Raw genomic sequence first — 21,416 nt, 5'->3', positions numbered from 1 at the left:
TTATTTTATATTTTATTTTTATTTTTTTTATTTAATTTAATTTATTTATTTTAATTGGTTTTATTTTTATTTATTTTATTTTCTATATTTTAAAATATGTATTTTGTTTTATTTCGTTTTATTTATTTTCATTTTTAATTTTAATTTATTTTTATTTTTAATTGTAATTCTATTTTATAATTTTAATTTTTTATTTTATATTTTTATTTTCATTTTTAATTTTGTTATAATTTTTTATTTTTATTTATAGATTTATTTTTATTTTTATCTTATAATTATAATCTTTCCTTCCTTCCTTCCTTCCTTCCTTCCTTCCTTCCTTCCTTCCTTCCTTCCTTCCTTCCTTCCTTCCTTCCTTCCTTCCTTCCTTCCTTCCTTCCTTCCTTCCTTCCTTCCTTCCTTCCTTCCTTCCTTCCTTCCTTCCTTCCTTCCTTCCTTCCTTCCTTCCTTCCTTCCTTCCTTCCTTCCTTCCTTCCTTCCTTCCTTCCTTCCTTCCTTCCTTCCTTCCTTCCTTCCTTCCTTCCTTCCTTCCTTCCTTCCTCTTCCTCTTCCTCTTCCTCTTCCTTTTCCTTGAAATTTCCTTTCCTTTCCTTGAAATTTCCTTTCCTTGAAATTTCCTTGAAATTTCCTTGAAATTTCCTTTCCTCAGGGGCTTATTTAAACCCAAACTCAGCTGCAGGGCTCGTGCCTGACTTTGTGGTGCTGTTGTTTTGCAGCAATGATTTCTCTGGTCAGTAAATGATCAGCTGGGTGCTTGGATTGAACCATAAATACAAAAACTCACTGGAATTTCAGGAATGTGAAGGGCATCCCTCACTTTTCATGGCAAAACCACCAGAAATATCCCCATGAAGCCTTTGCAGGTCACTGGTAGAGAAAAGTGTCTGTGCACTACCTGCATATGGCACCTTTATATTCCTATTTATATTCCTGCCACCTTATTGTCACTGGGATGTTATATATAGCTTTTATGGTAATTTTGTGTGCTGAATGCAGTTTCCAGGGAGGAAATTGCATTGAGAAATGGGTGAAGAAGTAATAATAATAGCAATAATCTGCATAAGCCCCTGGTGTTAAAACCCACAGCCCCACATCTCCTGAAGAAAAATGCACAGATAAGAGAACAGTTTGCCAAACAACATCTTCAAATGACTTGGAGGGTGACATTTGGGGGAAATAGCTTTAAATTGACAGAGATTTGGATTAGGTGGATATTGGGAAGGAATTTCTGGTTGTGAGGGTGGTGAGGCCCTGGCAAAGTTGCCCAAAGTGTTCAAAGTGTTCAGGGGCAAAGCAAAATTCAGGTTGGAATATCTGTTTGAGTTGTTTTGGTGTGTCCTGGGATTCCAGGAGCAGGGAAAAGCCTCAGCTGGGGTCAGGGACCCTCCTGCTGCCCTGTGGGTGTGGGACAGGTCCTGACCTAACCCCAGAGCCAGAATCAGGCCTGGGTTTGCCTGCAAATAAGAAGTTTTTTACAGGGCAAAATGAGACACAGTTTAGCAAACGCTTAAGGGCTGAGTTAGTTTTAATAATGTTGTTTAATCCTGTAGAAATGGAGAGGATTACTGATCCTAAACACTTCCCTGGCTGGGGGCTGGGGTTTGTGAGGAGCTGGGCTGGCACTTGGCTTGTTTTGATCTTAGGAGATGTTGGGAAAAATATTCCTGATATTGGGACAGCCCTTCTGGAGATGCTTCAAGGAGGCTTTTTGTGCCTGGTCCCTCACGCTGGGTGGCTTGGCTTTGTCAGCTGAGCGTGGGTTTGGGATCCGTGGATTTGGGATCTGTGGGTTTGGGATCTGTGGGTTTGGGATCTGTGGGTTTGGTATCTGTGGATTTGGTATCCATGGATTTGGGATCTGTGGGTTTGGGATCCACAGATTTGGGACTCTCATTCAGCTGTGCTGGCTCCTGATTTTCTCACCTGAGTGTGGATTTGGGATCCTCACTGGGTTGTGCTGGCTCCTCACTTACTCACCTGAATGTGGATTTGGGATCCATGGATTTGGGACCTGTGAGTTTGGGATCCGTGGATTTGGGATCCTCACTGGAGTGTGCTGGCTCCTCACTTCCTCACCTGAGTGTGGGTTTGGGAATCTGTTGATTTGGGATCTTGGGGTTTGGGATCAGTGGATTTGGGATCCTCACTTGGCTGTCCTGGCTCCTGACTTTCTCACCTGAATGTGGATTTGGGATCCGTGGGTTGGGGATCTGTGGGTTTGGGATCCCCACTGGGCTGTGCTGGCCCCTCACTGGAAGCAGAGCCAGGTTTGATGTGCCAGGCTGAGCAGAGAGCAGAGGGAGCCTTGCTGGGGAGGAGAACTGGGAACTTTTCTCTTCCATTTCCCTGGAAGTCAAACCCCGCGGTGGCACTGTCTGATTCATAAACTGGATTTTTGCTTCAGAAGGCTAAAAATAGAGCATGGAGAGACTCATTCAGTCAGTCTAGGATTTCCCTGGTGCTATTTTCAGCCCCCTGGAGCAGGGCTGGGAGTGCCAGGGGAGTTTCCATCTCTGTGCCCTGTCTGGGCTGGGTGTTCCATCGAGGTGTTCTGAGCCCTGGAGCCTCTCAGGGATGTTCTGTTCCCTGTTTTCCATGTGGAAATCCCCCACTTTTTTGGGGTGATTTCAGAGTTTTTTTGTTGCTGCCCTGGCTTTGGCTCCACACCAACAGCTGACAGCCAGGCTGGCATTCATGGCACATGAAAAACGAGAGGGATGAAAGTTGCAAAAAAGTGTGGAGGGAAAGGATGGTGAGATGAGGCTCTCATTGATGTCCTGGGATAAAAATGTGGCTCTGAGTTCATCCCAGGGGAAAATCCTGGGTTGTGGTCCCAGCAAGCCAGGGGAGCATCCCAAAGCAAAATTCCTGCATAAAGGGTTGGAAGCAGGGCAGCCCCAGCAGCAGCAGCCCCCAGGGGTTGGGTTTGTACACCTGGAGCCCTTTATCCATGTCCCATCCCAGGAGATTGGAAACCAGCCCAAAAACAACAGCTTTGTTTTTATCACCTCAGCTTTGAAATGGTGAATGTGAACAAGGGTAAAACACACTTTAAATCCAGCTCAAACCCATTGTTTGTTCCTCTTCATTGAAAATTCCCCATAGCAATTAAAACTTCCATCAAAAAATGGGAGTTTTTCTGAAAATCCTGGTGGTTTTATTGCTTCTGATTGCAGTGCTGATGAGAATATTTTGGTGTTGAATCACCCCTGGCTGTTCTCTGCCAGAAAAGGGCGATGGTCTGCACCCACCTCTGACAAACTGATGATGCATCTTTATTGAATTGCAAGAAGCCAGAGCTGTTCAGCCTTGGCAAGTTTTGCCTCAATAAGATCATTTTGTGTGAGGAGAGCCACAGAAGGAGTTGTAATCCTTTTGTAATAAAACACAAACTATAAGAGGGTTTTCTCAACGCTTCTTAGTGTTGCATAAAACCTGTCAGGACAGGTCTGGGCTCATTAAATGAGTATGGGGATGGAATTTCCTCAGATGAAGCTGTTCAGTAATATCCTGAGGGTTGAATGTCTTTTGTGCTCAGTGGTGGAAGCTAAAGCAGGGTGCTGATGGTGACACTGTGACACTGATGGGGGGACTGGAACATTTCCATCCCAGCTCCAAGCACCAGGCTGGGGGTCCTTGGGCTCCCACCAAACCTTCCTGTGTCCTCAGTAAGCACTCCAGCCTCTTTTTCTCTCATTTCCAGGTGATCTCTGCAGTATCCAGGCTCTCCTTCCACAGCATTGCTCAAACCAAAGGAATTAGGTAAGATCCTTTCAATATGATGCCTTAAAATAACATCTTTCCATATTCCTCGTATTTAATCACTTCACACTCTTCAGAAGCTGCACATAATGGGGTTAAACAGACACCAAAATGCCTTTGGGGTGCAGGTAGGAATAGTTTCAGATGAAATAAGTGAAAATATGAGGAATTGTGTACACTGTTCGTGCTGGGGAGTGCAGCAGGGAGAGTTTTGCTGTCTGCAGTATCCAGGCTCTCCTTCCACAGTATTGCTCAAACCAAAGGAATTAGGTAAGATCTTTTCAATATGATGCTTTAAAATAACATCTCTCTCTCCCTCTCTCCATATTCCTTGTATTTAATCACCTCACACTCTTCAGAAGCTGCACATAATGGGGTTAAACAGACACCTTTGGGATGCAGGTAGGAATGGTTGCAGGTGAAATAAGTGAAAAATGAGGAATTGTTCGTGCTGGGGAATGCAGCAGGGAGAGTTTTGCTGTCTCTATCTGGAGGTTTTTCTCAACTCCACAAGGGATCCCAGGAAAGCCAGCAGTGCTCAGGAGCTGTGGCATCACCCCAGTGTCCCCACTGTCCCCTGTGCAGGAGAGCCCAGGGCCCTTTCTGCCCCAAACAACTGGGAAATGTCCCCTGGCTGTGTCACTGCACATCCTGGGTGTGGGATTGCAGGGTGTGCTGCCTGCTCCTCCTCTGAGGGAGCAGTGCAGAAGGAATTAACAGCAGCAGACAGCCCCTATTAAGCAGAGCTGTTATCCTGCTCTTTGTTCAGCTCCCTGCAAAATTGCTTTGCAATTGCTTTTCCTTGTTAGAGTGCATTTGTATTATTAATCTGGGAACATCTCATTAGGGCCACAGCTATAACAGGGATGAGTTTGCAGCCTAAATTACCTCTGCTCATTTTTCTGGGGATGGAATGTGTGTGTTTTCACCCCCCAGCTACAGAACACATTGGATTTTCTCCACATGTGTCCTGCTGCTGTTCTGGTGGGGATCTGTGGTGCATCCCAAGGCAGGCACAGCCAGGATGAAGGGAAGGATGGGATTCCTGCCCCACTCCCAGCCCTGCCACCCAGCCCTGCCACCATTCCCACTGTTGGAACATATTTTCCCTGCCTTGTCTGTGCTGAGATTGCTGGAGGGGAACAGCTTTTCACGTGTAAAACCAGCTCAGAGCCTTCCCATCTGTTAAACACAGATCCCAGCAGGGCTGGGGGAGAGGCAGGGCCCAGGGTCTGGGGGAGAAAGATGTGCTGTGAGTTAAGGAGTGTTTGTTGTGGTGATAGCCCTGAGTCCTGCAGTGGTTTTTGTTTTAAGGGAAAGGAACATCCAAGGGGTTTGGAGGCTGGGGGAGTCACAAACTGCAGTGCCTTGGCAAGGGCTGGGTGCAGCCCCACATTGCCCTTCACAGAGAAAAAAGCAAGGCACAATTCTTCCCAAGACTATTTCTGGGATTCACATTCTCTGAACCTCAGAGAAAGAAAGCACAGTTCTTATCATTTGCTGTGCCTGTGTTTGTGCCAAAGCAGAATGCAACATGGAGATTGTTTACCCACAGTGATGGTGTTTTGTTTCCTTGGCCAAGAGTGTGTGTGGGTGTCAGGACTGTTGGGGGACAGTCACGAGATTCTGTGCAGTTGTGTGCAGGGTTGAGTGCTTGGCAGGTTCAGTTTTAGATAGAAATATTATTATTATTATTATTATTATTATTATTATTATTATTATTATTATTATTATTATTATTATTATTATTATTATTATTATTATTATTATTATTAATAATTTTTATTATTATATTATAATATTATAATAGCTAGCTATAATAGGTAATATAGTATAATATTATAATATTATAATAGTATAATATTATAATGGTAATATAGTATAATATTATAATAGACTAGTATAATATTATAATAGCTAATATTATAATATTATAATATAATATAGTATAATAAAGTAATTAATTAGCCCTCTGATAGTGATGGTGTTTTGTTTCCTTGGCCTATCAGGGCCAAGAGTGTGTCAGGACTGTGGGTGACAGTCACGAGATTCTGGGTAGTTGTGTGCAGGTTGAGTGCATGGCAGGTTCAGTTTTAAATAGAATAATATCATATAATATACTACTACTACTACTAAAAAATATTCTAATAAAATAATAATAATAAATAATATTATAATAGTATTATAATATTATACTACATCACACTATATTATAATATAGTGTAATATAGTATAATATTATAATAGATAGAATGATATAGTATAATAAAGTAATTAATTAGCCTTCTGACATCCATGGAGTCCTCCTCATCATTCCCTCCCCTTGGCAGGGCCATCACAGCATTGCTGTAGCTGGGTTTAAAGCTTGGGGCATCCCTGGGATGGTTGCAGGTGTGACCCCTGGCAAAGCCCTTCCCAAGGCAGGGAGGGGGGTCCTGGATCCAGCTCAGAGGATGCAGCTCCATCCCCTGGAAGGCTTTGCTGAGCCCCTGTTGGCTGTGTGAGGGCTGGGCATAGCTGGGATGCAGAGACAAGGGATGTTTGCTGTTCTTGTGGGGATGTGGCTTTTTCTCATTCATTTTACAGCTGGCATTTACAGTTCCCACTAAAATCCTTTATCTTGGAAGCCTTTGGCACCGTAATTACACAAGAATAGCACAGAGCTTATGAGCCTTTGCTTCTAACCCTGTTTTCCTGTGTGTTAACCCTGTTTCTCCTCCAGCTCTGCAGGAACAGACAATGCTGTCACTCCTTTAGCTGGAAAACGGAACAGACTGGAAATGAATTCTGTAATTCCAGGAAAATGCCCTCCTGGGAGTGTTCCCTCCCATCTCACTGTCCCCTGCAGCCACAGAGCCCTGGCTTTGTCCATTGCTGCATCTCCTTTCCTTTAAATTAGGTGATTTCTTGCTGCTGCACCATCACAAACCCCTCAATGGCACAAACTAATCTCCAGTGAATGAATCTGAATTAATCTAATCTTGTGGGAACCAGCAGCATCTCTGGCTCCCTGAAGGGACTGCTCACATCAGCTCATTGGGTCCATCCTCTTCCCTCTCCCAGTGAAGATGCTTCCCTTGGAATTGGGAAAAAATCTTGTTGGCTTAGGCACAGTGCTTAAAACCATGGTAAATACAGTGAAATTTGGATGCTGGGTGGATTGCATGGTGTTCAGCCCCACAGCATGAATGTGGCTCTGCTCCAATCCCTGTTTTAGGGGCCTGAGAATCAGGATCACACAAATTAACAGTGAAATAAATCCCAAAGCCTGCTCCTTGTCCTTGAACAAGTTTCATGGCATGGAGAAAAATAAAAATCAATCTTGTGTGCTGTTCAGTGTGAAAAAAGAAATCCACTCTTTCTGTCTTAATAATTTCTGGCTGCAGGAACCTTGGCAGAGGAGCTGTGTTTCCCAGAGTCCTGCAGATAGCTATCAGGGCACTCTGTGGAGATGACAGAGCGCTTCTTCCAAGAAACAAGCAGCAAAACCAGGGCAGAAACTCCATCCTGAATGCAGTGTTTTATTTGCAATGTGCCTAATGTGCAGCAGCTGCAGCTCCAGCCCTGCTGTGACCATCCTGTGCCTGCCCTGTCCCCATCCCAGGGCTGCTTGCACAAATCCTGCAGGAAGCAGAACCCTGCAGGCTCTGTGCTGATGGGCTGGGAATTTTCTGCTGGGGTTTTGATCCCTCTGTTGTCCCAAATAGTTCTACACAGTCACAAAGAGCAGATCCCATCCTTCTTGTTTTTCTCTCTTCAGCCCGTGTTGTTTCTGCTCTTTGGGCCTGAGATTTGGATAATTTGGGAACTTTCTGCTGGGGTTTTGATCCCTCTGTTGTCCCAAATAGTTGTACACAGGGACAAAGAGCAGATCCCATCCTTCTTGTTTTTCTCTCTTCAGCCCACATTGTTTCTGCTCTTTGGGCCTGAATTTTGGATTATTTTTCCTTGGTCACCAGCTAGAGAAGGAATTGTTTTGTCTCCCTACTCTGTGAAAGGAATCCCTGCTCTCCTCACCATCCCCTCATATGAAGCTCAGAATTACACACCAAAGCAGCACAGAATCTGAAAAATCATTTCTCAGGAGAGGAGATTTATTTGTTATTGATTCTCATCCTTCTCTCCATCTCTTTGGAGGACTGTCAGTACTTCTCCCTGGAAGTTCCACTGTGCTCCATCCCTGAAAAAGGAGCCTTTATTATGCAGCTAGGATTTTCCACTGCAGCCCTAATTCCATTACCCCATTCCCACGCTGGCTGGCACCTCCCAGCCAGCCTGCAGGATCCTGCAGCAGCTTGCTCTTTGCACAGGGATGTCGTGCAAAGCTTCTCCCGGCCTCTGGAGCCAGAATTTTCATTCCCGTTTCGCATTCTCATTCCCTTTTTGCATTTTCATTCCAAGTTTTCTTGAGCAAACTCAGCTCTCTGGAGGATAGCAAGACTTCTTATTGCAGGTCCCAATAAACCAGGATTATAATTATGTTTTTAAAGCTTTTTTTTTCCTCTGTTTTCCCCTAAGACTTTCCTGCCACAGCCACTGCTGTTCCTGCTGCCTGTGGCACATCCTGGCGTCCTCTGGGCTCCATCATCCTCCTCTTGCTCTGGGGGCTGAAAGGGAGCTCTGAGCAGAGCAGGGGGCACGTGTTTATTCATCTCCCTGAGATCTGTGTTTTTCCTGGAAGCAGAGTTCTGCAAGCCAGGCAGGAGGTTCAGGAATATTGGCTCGTGCTGCCTGCATGCATTTTTCATGCGTGCACAGCAGAGCCCAGCTGAGGACAGGAAGGGGTTTGCATGTTCAGAGGCCTTTGTGGAGGCCCTAAATCTGAGTAAATCCTTTCTCTATGAACTGAACCTCTCAATGACTCTCCTCAGAAGGCACCACAGTTAATAAAAGGCAGTTAAAAACCAAAATGGTCCCAAAATGCACGACTGCTTGCAAGGTCTCTCACTTTGATCAGTTCTGCTCCATTTGCATCTTGCAGTTCCTTGTCCAGCTCCAGATTTACCCCATGCAGTCCCATCCTGCTTGCTTTTCTCTCTTCATTCCACCATTGTTTGTGCTCTTGGGCTGAGATTTGGATCATTTGTCCTTGGTGCCCAGCTGGAGCAGGAATTGTTTTGTCTCCCTGCTCTGTGCACAGAGCTCACCATCCCCTCACATGAAGCTCAGAACTACACACTAAAGCAGCACAGAATGTGAAAAACATAAAAGCCAAAACTTAAGGCAGCAATCCCACCATCAAACCCCCCATCTCGCAGAAGATGTGGTGTCACAAGCTGGAGCTGATCAGGAAATTCCCCTCGCTGTCTCGAAGGAGAGAAGGGAGATGGGGAAGATTTTTAAGGCCTTTGCAGTGATTCTCCAGCATCCTCAGGCTTCCTGCAGATCAGATTTGGTCTCTGCTCCCCCTTCCCCTGGGGATGGGAGGCAGATCCAGCTGGGTGTGAAAATGGCAAGCAATTAAAGGCACTGACAATTAAGTCCTCAAGTGTCTCCTGATGGGGAGGCTGTTAGGGCTCCTCTTCTCCCGCAGGTTGGTTTTACAAGGCCTGTTTTATTCCCTGCCAAGGGCTCTCTGGAATTGCACTCTACCTATTATTCTTTTACTGCCGTTGTGTTTTCCTTGTACACACTTTAAGTGTTGCTATAAAATGGATGGGGAAGGCTGTGGGAGGATCTGTGTCTGGAAATGGGTGCAGTTGCTGGTTTTGCAGAGCTCTCCTGGAACTGGGACCAGTTTTGGCACAAATTCAGAGTGGAAGTGGAAGCACAAACCCCACAAGCAGAGCAGGTGGGGATTGTTTCTTCTCACCCCACCAAACCTTTAGGAGTCACCATAAAGCTCCCCCATTTGTTGATAAGCAGAATCCTTGGCTGAAAAGCAGCTCCTTTCCCACTTTAGAAAAAAAAAAAAATTAACAGATTTTTTTTGGCAAGTTTATATCCTCACAGAAAGCCTGAAAAAATATCCCTGACATGTTTTGCTGCACGCCTGCTTTGTAGGCTGGGGGGATGCTGAGGTCACCCCACAAGCATCTGCTCACAAAGCAAAGGCAGCTTCTCTGTCCCTTCCCAGCAGCAGCTTTGCTTAATGAGCACGGCTCTGACGAGCTCAGCTCTGATGAGCTGGGCTCAGCTGGGGCTTGCTGGGCTTTGGGGTCACCTCTTGTGTCACTGGTGCTTCCCTCAGCCTCCTCCTGTGTCACTGCCCACCCTGTGGGACCTTTCCAGCACCTCCCCAAAATGCAGCTCTTGTCCCAAGGATGCTGCAAGGATGGAGAAGGTTCCAGGCTCTGAAATAGAGGACCTGGGAGGTTCCAGCACTGGGGGATGAGGATAAATGTGCCTGGAGAGGGGCACTTGGATGCTCTGGGACAGCCCAGGTGTCTCTGCACCTCCCTGGGGCAGGGATTCCTGGTGTCCCTCAGGATGGGCTGTCTGGAGCTGGTTTGTGCTGCGAGAGGGTTTATCTTGTGCTGGAATCAAACAGAAAGGTTCATTTTGGTAATTATTTCTTTTTATTGGCACGCGTTTCACAGGATGGTACAGCAGGAAAACTCAGAGTGCTGGAAGATCTCCTTGTGCTGCTTTGCTGCAAGTTAAAAATGGGGATTTCAGGATTTCAGGTGTTTTCCAGTGTGAGGCAGGGGATGCTGTTGGTGAGATGCATCTTTACTGGGCCAATCATTCCCTGCTGGTTGGTTGTGCTGTTACCCCACAGAGTCTGGATCTTTTTTATTCCTTTCTTTTCAAGAAAGACATTTCTGGATTCCACTTTTGATTTTATCCATCTGTTCTCTTCAGTGTGGAGCTGAAGTGAGGAGAAAATAATTTCTCTTGCTGGAGCGAGGCATTGGTGCACTAGGGCTTTTTAAAAACGCGATAATGTGTCGAAACATAAAATTCTACGAGCTGTTATCTTCTTGTCTTCTCATCTCCAGAAATGCTCAGTTCAGATTGGAGCTGAGGATAAAGCAGGGCCTGCAGCTCACCCTTGGGTGCTGACACTGCTCAGAGTGCTCTCCTGCAAAATCATCATCATCATCATCCTCATCTTTGTGTTAGCTGGTGATGTAACTCACTCTTTCCCTGCTGAATTTCCATCAGAATTCATCCTGCAAGAATTTCTGCAAGTTTCAGACCACAAATAAAAGCAAACTGTAATTTTTCAGAGGATGTGTCTAAAATTTGGCTCCCCGTGAGGTGCTTCTTTCCAGAGATGAGTAATGCAACAGAAAAGTGTGATTTTAATTAAATTCAGCGGCTTTTGGTATGCTCTGATGGGTCTTGTTCTGCACAGGGAGAATTGATTCTATTCTGCTTTATATAAATGGATTTTGGGGGCATTAATAGGGTGGTTTTACCTCACAGGACCAGGATCATTGCCTGGTGCTGCTCCTTTTCACAGGTGGGAACCAAATTTTGGAGGGGCAGCTCCAGGTCAGCTCTTTGCTGGTGCCTGGTCAGCTCCCAGCCACCTCTTGGTAAATTAATGCTGCTTTTTATATAAATTACTCTGCCTAATTCCATTAAGCCAACAAGGGGAGCATTTTCAGTGGTGTGTAAAAGTGTTGGAACAATCCCTGATTTTCTTTGGGCAGCTCCAGGAGTGCTCAGGGTTCCAGAACTGAGGGCACAGGAATGGGGTGACCCCAGTGACTCGTCCTCCTGGAGAAAAAGAGGAGGAGAAAAAGAAAAAGGGGAAGGTTGGAGTTACCAAAATAATGTGCTGGGAACACCCAAAGCCTGAAATTTTGGGATTGAAGCAGCATTAAACCTCAGCAGTGGGACAGAAGAGTTTTCTGGAAGTATGGGAGGTGTGGGGCTGAGAACCCCACTCCCAAACTCCCAGGGAACACAGCCTGAAGCCTAAAATGTTGATGAAATCAGTGTCCTGTGTAATTTCTGTGCATTGCCTTCAAAGCAGGGATATCAGGGGGTCTGCACACCCAGCCAGGGGTGCTGGAATTCCTGCAGAGTGCAGTTTCAGGCTCCACACCATGGGAATATTTTTGTGCCAGGAGGATCCAGCACAGCCCTGTCCATCCCAGCAGAGCTGCAGGAGCTCCTTTGCACCAGCCTGAGGCTCTGCTCCTTGCCATTAGTGCAGAAGGGACAGCAGATGGGAGCAGCTCAGGTTTCCCGGGTGTCACACACTCCACCTGCTCTGCAAAACACCCAGGTGTTATCCCTGGGCTCAGGGAAACAGGGGCAGATCACCCTGCTGGTGCTGGCAGGGTGGAACCCCCCTCCAGGAAGGGATAAATCACCTCCTTTACACTCCTCAGGGGCTTTGCACAAGTCAGGAAAGCTTCCTTGCCTGGCAAACCACCTCCATTGGGAGCAGCTCCTTGGGATGGAGCGGGACATCTCCTCCCTCTCTGCTTCTCACCAAGCTTGCTGTTCCCAGGGCTGGTGTTTGACCCTGAGAAATCAGAGTGGAGAGTGGGAAAATGGTAAATAAACTACGCTGGGTCCTCCTTGCTCTGTCCTACATGGATTTATTGTATGAGGCCAAGGTGCTGCTGTACATAAGGATCAGACTGAAGCTGCTGCCTCATCCCTGCCCCTCTGCTCCCTGCAGAGGTGAAGAGCTGGCTTTATTGCCAGGACAAGGCAGCCCAGATGCTGAAATATGCTCATAAATAAATAAACAAACCCTCCTGTTTATTGCTGTTAGAATTGCAGCCTACCTGGCTCTTCCCATTTAATAATTCACAGCAATGAGCAGCCAGGCAGTGCTGAGAGGTTCCCTGGGCAGGGTGGATGGTGAGGATGGGGTGTGGGAGGGATCACAGGGCAACCTGAGAGCACGGGAGGGTTTTTTGCATGAGTTGCCTCATAAAATATTAATTAATTGTCCCTGTGGGTGATTGCTGTGGCTGGCTCTGCCTGTGTCCTCTGGGAGATCCAGAAATGACCAAAAAATGTTTTGTAAGATCAAGGGGGTGCTTGGCATCAACGTGTGCTGTAATCCTGCCCTCCAGAGGAGCAGCTCACTGCAAACTCCAGAACAAATTGCTTGGTCCTTTCTTCCCTTTTCAGCCCTGAGCAAACCCATCAGATGGATCCCACTTCGCTTCCCTGCTTTGATCTCTGCAGTGATGCTGTGCACTGCTGTGGGGTCTGTCTGGGCAGGAGTCCACTTTGGGAGCTTGATTATCTCCTAAGAGCCTGTTCCAGCTCTGTTTGATGCACTGGGGGCTTTTCCTTTTCATCTGAGCAGGGTGGGGCTGGCAGCAGCCCTGGCACGGGCTGGGAGGATGGATGGCTCAGCAGGTGGATTTGCATGGTGGCGGAGGAAGGAAAGCTGGTGCTCAGCTAAAGATATGAAATAAGAGACGTTTTCAAATGAATTTTAATAAACTGGAGTCTCTGCAGACCTGTTGGGTTTCAGTGGACTCACAGTACTCATTGCTGTTGGGCATTCCCAGCTCTACATAAGGATTTGCAATGTGCCTGAAGGTTTTGGACAATTTCCCAGGGAACCCAGAGCTTTTATTTCTTTTGACTGACAACATTTTTCCTCAATTTACCAAAAGAAAAAAAGAGGATGCAGAGATTGGTCCCAAAGCAGGAGTTTGCTGTTGGGGAGCTCGTGGCTGGGGAAGATGCAGATCCATCACCTGGATGGAGATGCTGCTCCCTGCATGGCTGGGGCCAAGGGCAGGACCTGTGGGATGGTTCTGAGTGAAAAACCCTGTGCTGGTGACAAATACTGGCTTGAAAGATCTCCCAGCTGGCTTTTCTTTGTGTTCCCTTGATGGGATGGGAGTTAGAGCAGAGTTCCTCTCCCCCAGTCTGTCCCTACCAAAATCAAATCTGATTTTGCAGCCAGCTCAGGTGCGTTCAGAGTCAAAAAAAGAACCTAAATGGATGTGAAAGGGAGCTTAAGTCAAAAGTAGGGAGATATTTCAAATTGTGGCTGTTGGTAGAGCTAAATTAAATTGTGCTGTTCCACTTAGAACTCCTGGGGAAGAGCAAGGGATGAACAAAGGAAAAACCCAAGGCTTTGTCCCAAAAGCTGCCCTTCAGCTCTGGGTTTTGGATGGTCCATTTAGTAATCCTCACCCTGGTGTGACTTCTCCCTCTAATTGCATTCTCTGAGTCCTTATTTAGCCATTAGCTGCCACTGCAGGGACACAGGTTATTAATTCCTCCCCTGCCCTGACTTTCACTCTGGGCCTTCACCAGCACTCAAGGTGAAGCTGGGAGGGCCAGGGCAGCTGCATCCCCATGAAACTCTGATTAGAAAACATTTTTCTCCCTTTTCTGTTCCTTGTTTTACATGGGGGGCTGTGTCACAGGAGCCAATTACACCTCAAGCCCAGATTTATGGCTGGACATGTGTCCATGTGATTTTAGCATTTTTTATGGCTCTTTTACTCCTTTCTCTCTGGTGTGGCGAGCGCTGGGGAAGGAAACACTCAGAGAATAAGAGCAGGAAATGCATGTGGGAGAAAGGAGGTCGTGCCTTGTGGTGGATTTTTTATTGTTGTTGTGACAAGTGATGTTTAACCAGAAGTCACCTCTGAGTTCTGTATTCCTGCCAGAGCTTTGCATCCTTGCCTTCCTGCCTCCCTTGTTGCCACTTTGGCCATGGACACACCTTGGGGTGGCTGGAATTGCTCCATGGCTGGGCTCAGCACAGCTCTTTCCCCTCCTGGTCAGGGTTTTAATTGAGCTGGCTTCAGGTCTCAGCTCTATTTCAAACTGCTTGGAGTGGAGCTGCTCACCTGAGGAAGGCTGAGGTGTAGCAGGGGAGAGAAAGCAAATTAATGCCAGTGAAAGCATCCAGAAATAGCAAATTCAGGGGCTAACCAGGCCGTGTATTAAATCTTTCAGGAGAGGCAGTCTATCATGGGCAGGGAGGGGAGAGGAGGGAATTGCTCCTGAGGGCAGTTGGAGGTTCAGATGTGGCCAGCTTGGCTCCTCCACAGTGGTTCCAGCCTGGGGAGCCCCACCTGCCCTCTAGGATGCCCAGGAGGGATGGGCAGAGCTGCTGCCACCCCTCTGTGTCCCTGTGCTGTCCCTGTGCCCATGAGGATGCTCCAGCCCCAGCCCAGCCTGGCCCTGTGCCAGCAATAATACGTGGGCTTTAATTAAAACAGTATTTCTCATCTCCCTCATACATTATTTGGTTATTGCTTCATATTTGGTTATTGCTTCAGAATGAGCCAAGGAATTCTTGCGTTCCCCCCACTCCCTCCCTCGCTCCTTTAATCTGCTTTCTCCCCTCCTTTCTTTCTGCCCTTTTGGTGTCCTTTCCCTCATCTCCAGGGGTTTAACTTTTTTCAGCTGTCACAAAGTTGTTGAGATGAGGAATCCTGGGGTTCACAGGGACTCAGTCATTCCACTGGCATTGCTGGGAGATGCTTCCAGAGAGGCAGTGCAGAGCCTGGCTGAGCAGGGAGGGAGCTCACAGGTGGAAAGGCTGGAGAAGAAGAAGGTGTTCCTCCATCCCAGAAAAACCAACACCAGGCTGGAATTAAGATTCCTGAACAGGGAAGGAGCTCACAGGTGCAAATGCTGCAGGAGAAGGTGTTTCTCCATCCCAGCAAATCCAGCACCAGGCTGGAATTAAGATTCCTGAGTTGTCTGTGCAGCACCAGCTCAGCAGAAAGGCTCAGCACCACAGGGGCTCTGAGGTGCTGTGCTGTCAGCCCATGCAGCTGCTCATTTTAGTGCCCAAGTGCTGCCCTGTGTGCCCAGCAGCCTCCCCACCTGCACCCCTGCCATCTGTGCCCTGGGGAAGCAGCAGGGCTGGGACCAAACCCGCTTTGCAGTGAACATTTTGTGCTGCTCAGCAGGATGCTCAGGGCTGTGCTGAGCTCAGGGGCTCTGCTGTGAGGGGTGAGGCACTAAAATAAAATCTAACCCTGTCATTCCTTCCCTTGCCAGGCCCTTCCCTTCGGAGGAGACCACGGAGAATGACGATGACGTGTACCGGAGCCTGGAGGAGCTGGCAGAGTGAGTGGCCTCACCTTCTCCTCCTGGGAGGGCTGAGGGAAAAGCTCCTGTGGCTTTTCCAGCAGAGGCACATAAAGTTTGACAGCAGGGCTGGGAGAGCCAGCACGGCTGCTTTGATCCTTTGGCCAGGAGATTTTTGTGCTCTGACAAAAGTCCATCTTTTTCTGGTGGGAAAACCCTGGGAGGTGTCACTTCTAATCAGGTTGAGCTGATGAGTGGCTTGGTGTGGGGTGAAAGGGGCCAAACCCAGGGGATTCTAAATCCCAAACCCCTTCATCCTCTGAGGTGATCCAAGGGAGTGAGGTACTCATTCCCCCCATGGCATTTTTTGGAGCTGCATCCCCATGTGTGTTTTTGGCCCTGGGGCAATCAGAAAATATTTGGGTTGAAAAAGGACCTTGAAAACCATTTGATTCCACCCCTTTGCAATGGGCAGGGACACTTCTCACTATCCCAGGCTGGCCTTGGACATTTCCAGGGCTGTGGCAGCCGCATACTGCCGTGGCACCCGTCCTGCTTGTCCTTGGTGGGACGTGGGGTGATGCTGCTGCTGTCTCTGTGTGTGTTTATCTGGTTTTTGTGCCTGTGGTGGTGATGTAACAGGCTTTTAAAATCAACCTTGAACTGCAGGCACTATTGGAATTCAATGGCAGCATTCCCATCGAGCCAGGGCTCTGTCTGCCTCATATGGAGGGATGGAGTGCATGGCTGGATGTGTGGCTTTATGCAGTTAAATATTATTGTTCCACAACATAAATAATAAGGCTCCTTAATCCAATGAGTTCCTTATGGCTTCAGTTATTACAAAAGTAAATCATAAATTACCAGCAGAGGGAATGGAGTGCCCTGGAATTCCCTGCTTGCTGTTGGCTCCCAGCAGCTGCAGTTTAATAAAATTTTAACTCAGAAAGGGATCTTTTCAAGAATAGCATTTTTTTTGTGCCCCCTCTCTGAAAGTTCTCAAAATCCCTTTAATATTGGGGTTTAAAATTCCTCTTTCTCACACACAGATATGCTTTTAATTAGAGAGAGATTTGTGTGGGGACTCTCACACGAGTGTTGGTGGGGATGGCAGTGCTGGCCTGGAAAGCTGAGTGGGTTTGGGGTGCTGCCCTTGGTTATTTGGTGCTGGAAGTGGGTTCCCAGTTTTATTGGTTATTTAGTGCTGGGAATCTGTTCCCAGCTTTTTTGGTCATTTGGTGCTGGAAGTGGGTTCCCAAACTGGTTCCTTGTTCCAGTCTGCTGGGGACAAGGTGTCCAGGTGGAAACTTCCCAAATTGTCCCATGGTCAGAGGGGCTGTGATGCCCTTCAGATAATTTGGAGGTTTATTTCCACTGATTTCCCTGTTCTGTCCCAGATCTCCAAATTTAACTTTCCCTCTTTGCCCATTCTCTGCAAAATCCTCTTTTTAACATCTTATTTAGGACTAGTGGGGGAAAGGCATGTTGAAATGAGCAGGGGTTGCACAGATTCCCTCATGCAGGCCTGCCCTTGCTGTGCATGGAAACACGGCCTACAAAACAGTGTCAGAATCCCCTCATAGCTGGAAAAACCCCCAAAACTCCCTGAGAACCCCTCAGCCTTTTCTCTTTGGAGAAAAAGCTCAGGATAAACTCTGAGTTGGTTCTAACAAGATATTTTGAGGGGTAAATGAGTTGGTTTTTTTTAGGAGAATGTCAGAATGCTTCATTTCAGCTTGAGTGGAGTAGTTTGGTGTCCTCGGGTTGAGGTTTTGAATTCCTGTGCTGCAGAGCCTTTAAAATATGAACATGTTTGTGATGGAGCTGCTGATTTGGGGAGCAGAAGGAACCAGGCTTTGTCCCTGATGTCCCCATGATGCTCTAAAGAGTGAGAACCTTTATCCTGAGAGCTGTCCCAGCAGGGATGAGCTGTGGGACAAAAACCAGGCCTGGAAAGGGGCTGCAGGAACAAGCTGTGTATGAAATCATGGGGCATCCACAGGGTTCTGTGTGTTTAAAGGGTGTTTAAGCCTTGCTGACCCCATTGTGCTTTCACCTTTGGGGTGGTGCAGGGATTAATCCCAGCTCCAGACAGATCAAGGCACATAATTGCCTGGAAACAGCTATTTAGTTAAAAAAAACCCTGAACAATTGGTGATGGAAAGGGGAAGGGAAGCTAAAAGGCTATCAGGGGAGTTGGGAAGTTCTCAAATTCCCTGTTTCCAGCCCTCTGGCCCCTCGGTTTGCTGTGCCCTGGGCCAGATGGCAGCTTGCAGCCAGCCTGGGCAGATGGCAGGGGCTGCTTGCATTGCAAGTGCTGCTGATCGATGCTGTGAGGGGCTGGAAAGGGACAATTGGCCTCTGCTGCCTGATTTATTCCAGCCTGCCCCATGCCAGACCCTGGAGCAGCCATTTGTGGGGAGTTTGTGCATGAAATGACCTGGGTTTTGCTGCAGCAGCAGTGTGGGTTCATCCTCTGGAGCCTGTGCCCCCAGATCAGGGATTGTCAGTGACCCTCGTCCCAAGGATGCTCCTGCAGCCTTTTGGGAGGAGTTTGTCCATGAAATGAGCTGGGTTTTACAGCAGCAGTGTGTGGGTTCATCCTCTGTGTCCCCAAATCAGGGATTGTCAGTGCCCCTTGTCCCAAGGATGCTCCTGCAGCCATTTGGGGGGTGTTTTTGAATTAGATGAGCTGGGTTTTGCAATAGCAGCACAGTGGGTTCATCCTCTGTGCCCCCAGATCAGGGATTGTCAGTGTCCCAAGGATGCTCCTGCAGGTCCCTGGGGAGGGGAGCTGCTGCTTCCCACATGGCTGTGGCTGCTGGCAGCTGATGGCAGGAGGCAATTATCCACCTTGCTGCCTTGCCAACTGCTTTTCCATCCCCCTTTATGGCTCTTTCAGCTGCTCCAAACCATCCTGGTACCTCAGAGTTATATTTAACATCTCACCTAAATTTTCTCCGCTGCCACTTGAGCTCTCTCCAGTTATTTTGTCTCATTAAATTTATGGCAGTAATTAATCCTGGCCCTCTTTGCAGCCCCAGAGCCTTCTTTATGATGAACCCTCTCCTCTGCACTGGCACGATTAAGTAGATGACACAGGGCAGGTTTTGGGTTCTTTGTTGGCTGCTTGAAGAATTCAGAATCAGGCAGAAGTTCTGTGAATGGTTTGATGTGAAACATTTAATTTGCATAACTTTTACCTTTGTTTTCTCTTCTGAAAATAATTTCTTGTGAGGAGAGGAGTTGTAGTGTTGCATAAAGGACCAAAAAAGTGTTTTAGGCAAAGCAGGTCCCCTCCAAACCCTACCCTTGGAGAGCTTTGTCCCGCAGATTGATGTTGATGTCCCCTGCTCTTGTTTTGAGCTGCAGCAATTTATCCCTGACAAATTTATTGGGATAATTGTGTACTCCCAACCTTTCCATCCTAGAGAAGAGGGGAAGGAGATCTGCTAGGCCACAGTTTCTCAAGTGATGCCTCTTCTGGGCTCAGCTTCTTGCTGAAGTTTCTCCTGCTTCATTCACTTCTTGCCCCCCTCGCATTTTCCAAAATAGTGCTGTGATCAGCAGAATTTCTCAAATGCATTAAAAAAAGTAACGAGCACAGGAGCCAAGGTGAGATGATGAGTGAGCTGCCACTTTTCCCATTATTTTTATGTTGGACAAAGCAGGCACGACAGCCCCTCAAATAAATGGCTCTGTGGTGCAGGGCACTTGAGCCAGAGTGCCTGTAAATGTGTCTGTCCCTTGTGTGTCACTCCTATTGATTTTTACGTGTCCTGCTTGTGCCATTTCTTGGATCATATTGGTCACTTTTCTTAGGATCAGAGCCTGAGAAATTCCACTTGGAATGGGGAATGTAAGACCCAAGAATAGATGGGAAAAAGCTTCTGCTATTTCCAGATTTGTGTCTCCATCCAAGCCCAATCTGAGTAATTAAAACCCTGCAAGATCTCGAGTCCTCCAGCTGCACGTCTTGCACTCCCTCACCCTGAAACCTAAACCTGCCAGATGTGCTGCAAATTCAGGGTTCTGCTTGTCCTCTCTGACAGAATGAGGGGGTTGGTTGGAGGAACTGTGTATTTATAGCTGTGAGTGCAGAGTGAGGATGAGAAAGTGGGGATTGGGATGGGCTGGAGCCTCACAGCTGCCTCAGAGACCTTGCAAATCTCCCAGCCTGGACCTGTGGTGGATCTGAGAGCTTCTGGCTCTTTACCCTGGTCACAGGACTGGAAATTTGGGGTTGTCTCTTGGTTGTCTTATTTTAGCTCCTTCTGTCCCCCTGCTGCTCTTTCTTTTGCTGTTCCTGGTGGTTCTGGCTCTTTCCTCAGCGTGGTTTGGACGGAGTTTTGCTGTGGTGGGTTTGTCATGAGGGTTTGTCCTTGAATTCCTGAGGCTGGTACAAACTCATCAACTCTCCACAGCAGCTTTTATGGCTGGAGAGGCTCTTCAGTGGCCCTGAAATCCCTCAGGGCTTCCCCAGTGTCCCTGCAGGGATGAGTGCAGGGTTCCTCAGCTTGGAGGACCTGCTGCATGTCATTTATGGGGCACATTTATTGATCACAGTTTGTTTGTTCCCATAGTCCCTTCCAGCCCCAAACAAGCTGTGATTTTATGGATTTATCTTTCATTTTCCCCTACTCCAAGGCAGCATCCTGGCACCATTCCCTCAGTTTTGGGAGCTGCTCCTTGGCACGGCTCTGCCTGCCTGGGTGGGTGTCAGTGCACAGCAGAGTGAGGCAGAGCTCAGCCAAAAGCATTGTTTTAGCCTGAAATTGCCTCAGATATGAAAAGCTTTATTCATTATCAGCTTTTCTGGCTCGGCAAGAGGCTGCCAGCCCAAAGCTGGTTGCATTCATCCTAATAACAGTAATTGCACGTGCTGGTGTTCCCTCTGAAGGGCGGCTGAAATCCCTTTCCTAACCCCAGAGCTGTCAATGAATCTCCTAATCCAGGCAGTAGATCACAGGCTCTGATACCCACGGGTGGCTCACAGACTCTGCTGCTTTTATTGAAGGAGTAAATTGCTTTTCTTTGTGAGGAATGAGGTGATCTGGCTTTCCTTGCTCAAGTTGTTCCGTCTGCCAGTGACACGCCTGGGATGCTGAATTTATTGCCTGAATTCGGTGTGTCCTGAGCTTTCCACTGGCTAAAATCATCCCAATCCCTGTTTTAAGCACAGGGAGGGTGTGTATTTTCACAAGGTGGGGACAGGTGAGCATCAATATGTGCAAAGCAGAGATGTCAACATCCACAGGGCCCTGCAGGAGCTTGGCTGCTCCAGGAGAGGCTGATCCTCATGCTTTACTGCTCTCCAGAAAAGCTGCCAGCCTCTGGTGTTTCTCAGAGATGCACTGAGAATGTGTTTTAATAAATAACAGACTGCTGGACCATGGTGATGTTGTAATACTGCCACGGCTGTTGGGTTTGAGGAGCCCTGCTGCATCCCCCCAGAGCTCTGGAGTGGAGGTGTCTCTCTGGGTGTCCCCAGGATGTGGGAATAGTTCCTATTTTTTTCCTAAAACCAGAAATTGGAGTAGAGAAGGGCTTGTTGTGCTGTGGAGCACCAGGAAGGGGTGGAGCAGCGAGGCTCAGCCCCTTCATTAGGGGAATGGAGCTGTCAGGATGTGGCCCCACATGGTGGGGGCAGCCTTTGTGTCCAAATTGTTGGCACTTCTGAGGGCAAATCTGCTGGATTGTCCTTTGGGAGGTGTTTCTTTCCT

General features: G+C 47.5%; 1 protein-coding gene across 6 annotated transcripts in view; it reads left to right on the top strand.

The window, feature by feature from the left end:
- Positions 1-21,416, top strand: part of VAV2 (vav guanine nucleotide exchange factor 2) — a 120,501-nt gene that overhangs the window by 68,311 nt on the left and 30,774 nt on the right. For all 6 annotated transcript variants that reach the window (XM_058038141.1, XM_058038139.1, XM_058038138.1 and 3 more), the window contains exons 3-4: positions 3,704-3,762; positions 15,664-15,732. In XM_058038141.1, coding sequence (XP_057894124.1) covers positions 3,704-3,762; positions 15,664-15,732 — 128 coding nt within the window. The remainder of the gene's footprint in view (positions 1-3,703; positions 3,763-15,663; positions 15,733-21,416) is intronic.

The sequence above is a fragment of the Melospiza georgiana genome, chromosome 20, assembly GCF_028018845.1.
Source record: "Melospiza georgiana isolate bMelGeo1 chromosome 20, bMelGeo1.pri, whole genome shotgun sequence".
Taxonomy (NCBI): Eukaryota; Metazoa; Chordata; class Aves; order Passeriformes; family Passerellidae; genus Melospiza; species Melospiza georgiana.
Note: the sequence above shows the minus strand (reverse complement) of the source record. Positions and strands in the feature narration are given on the sequence as shown.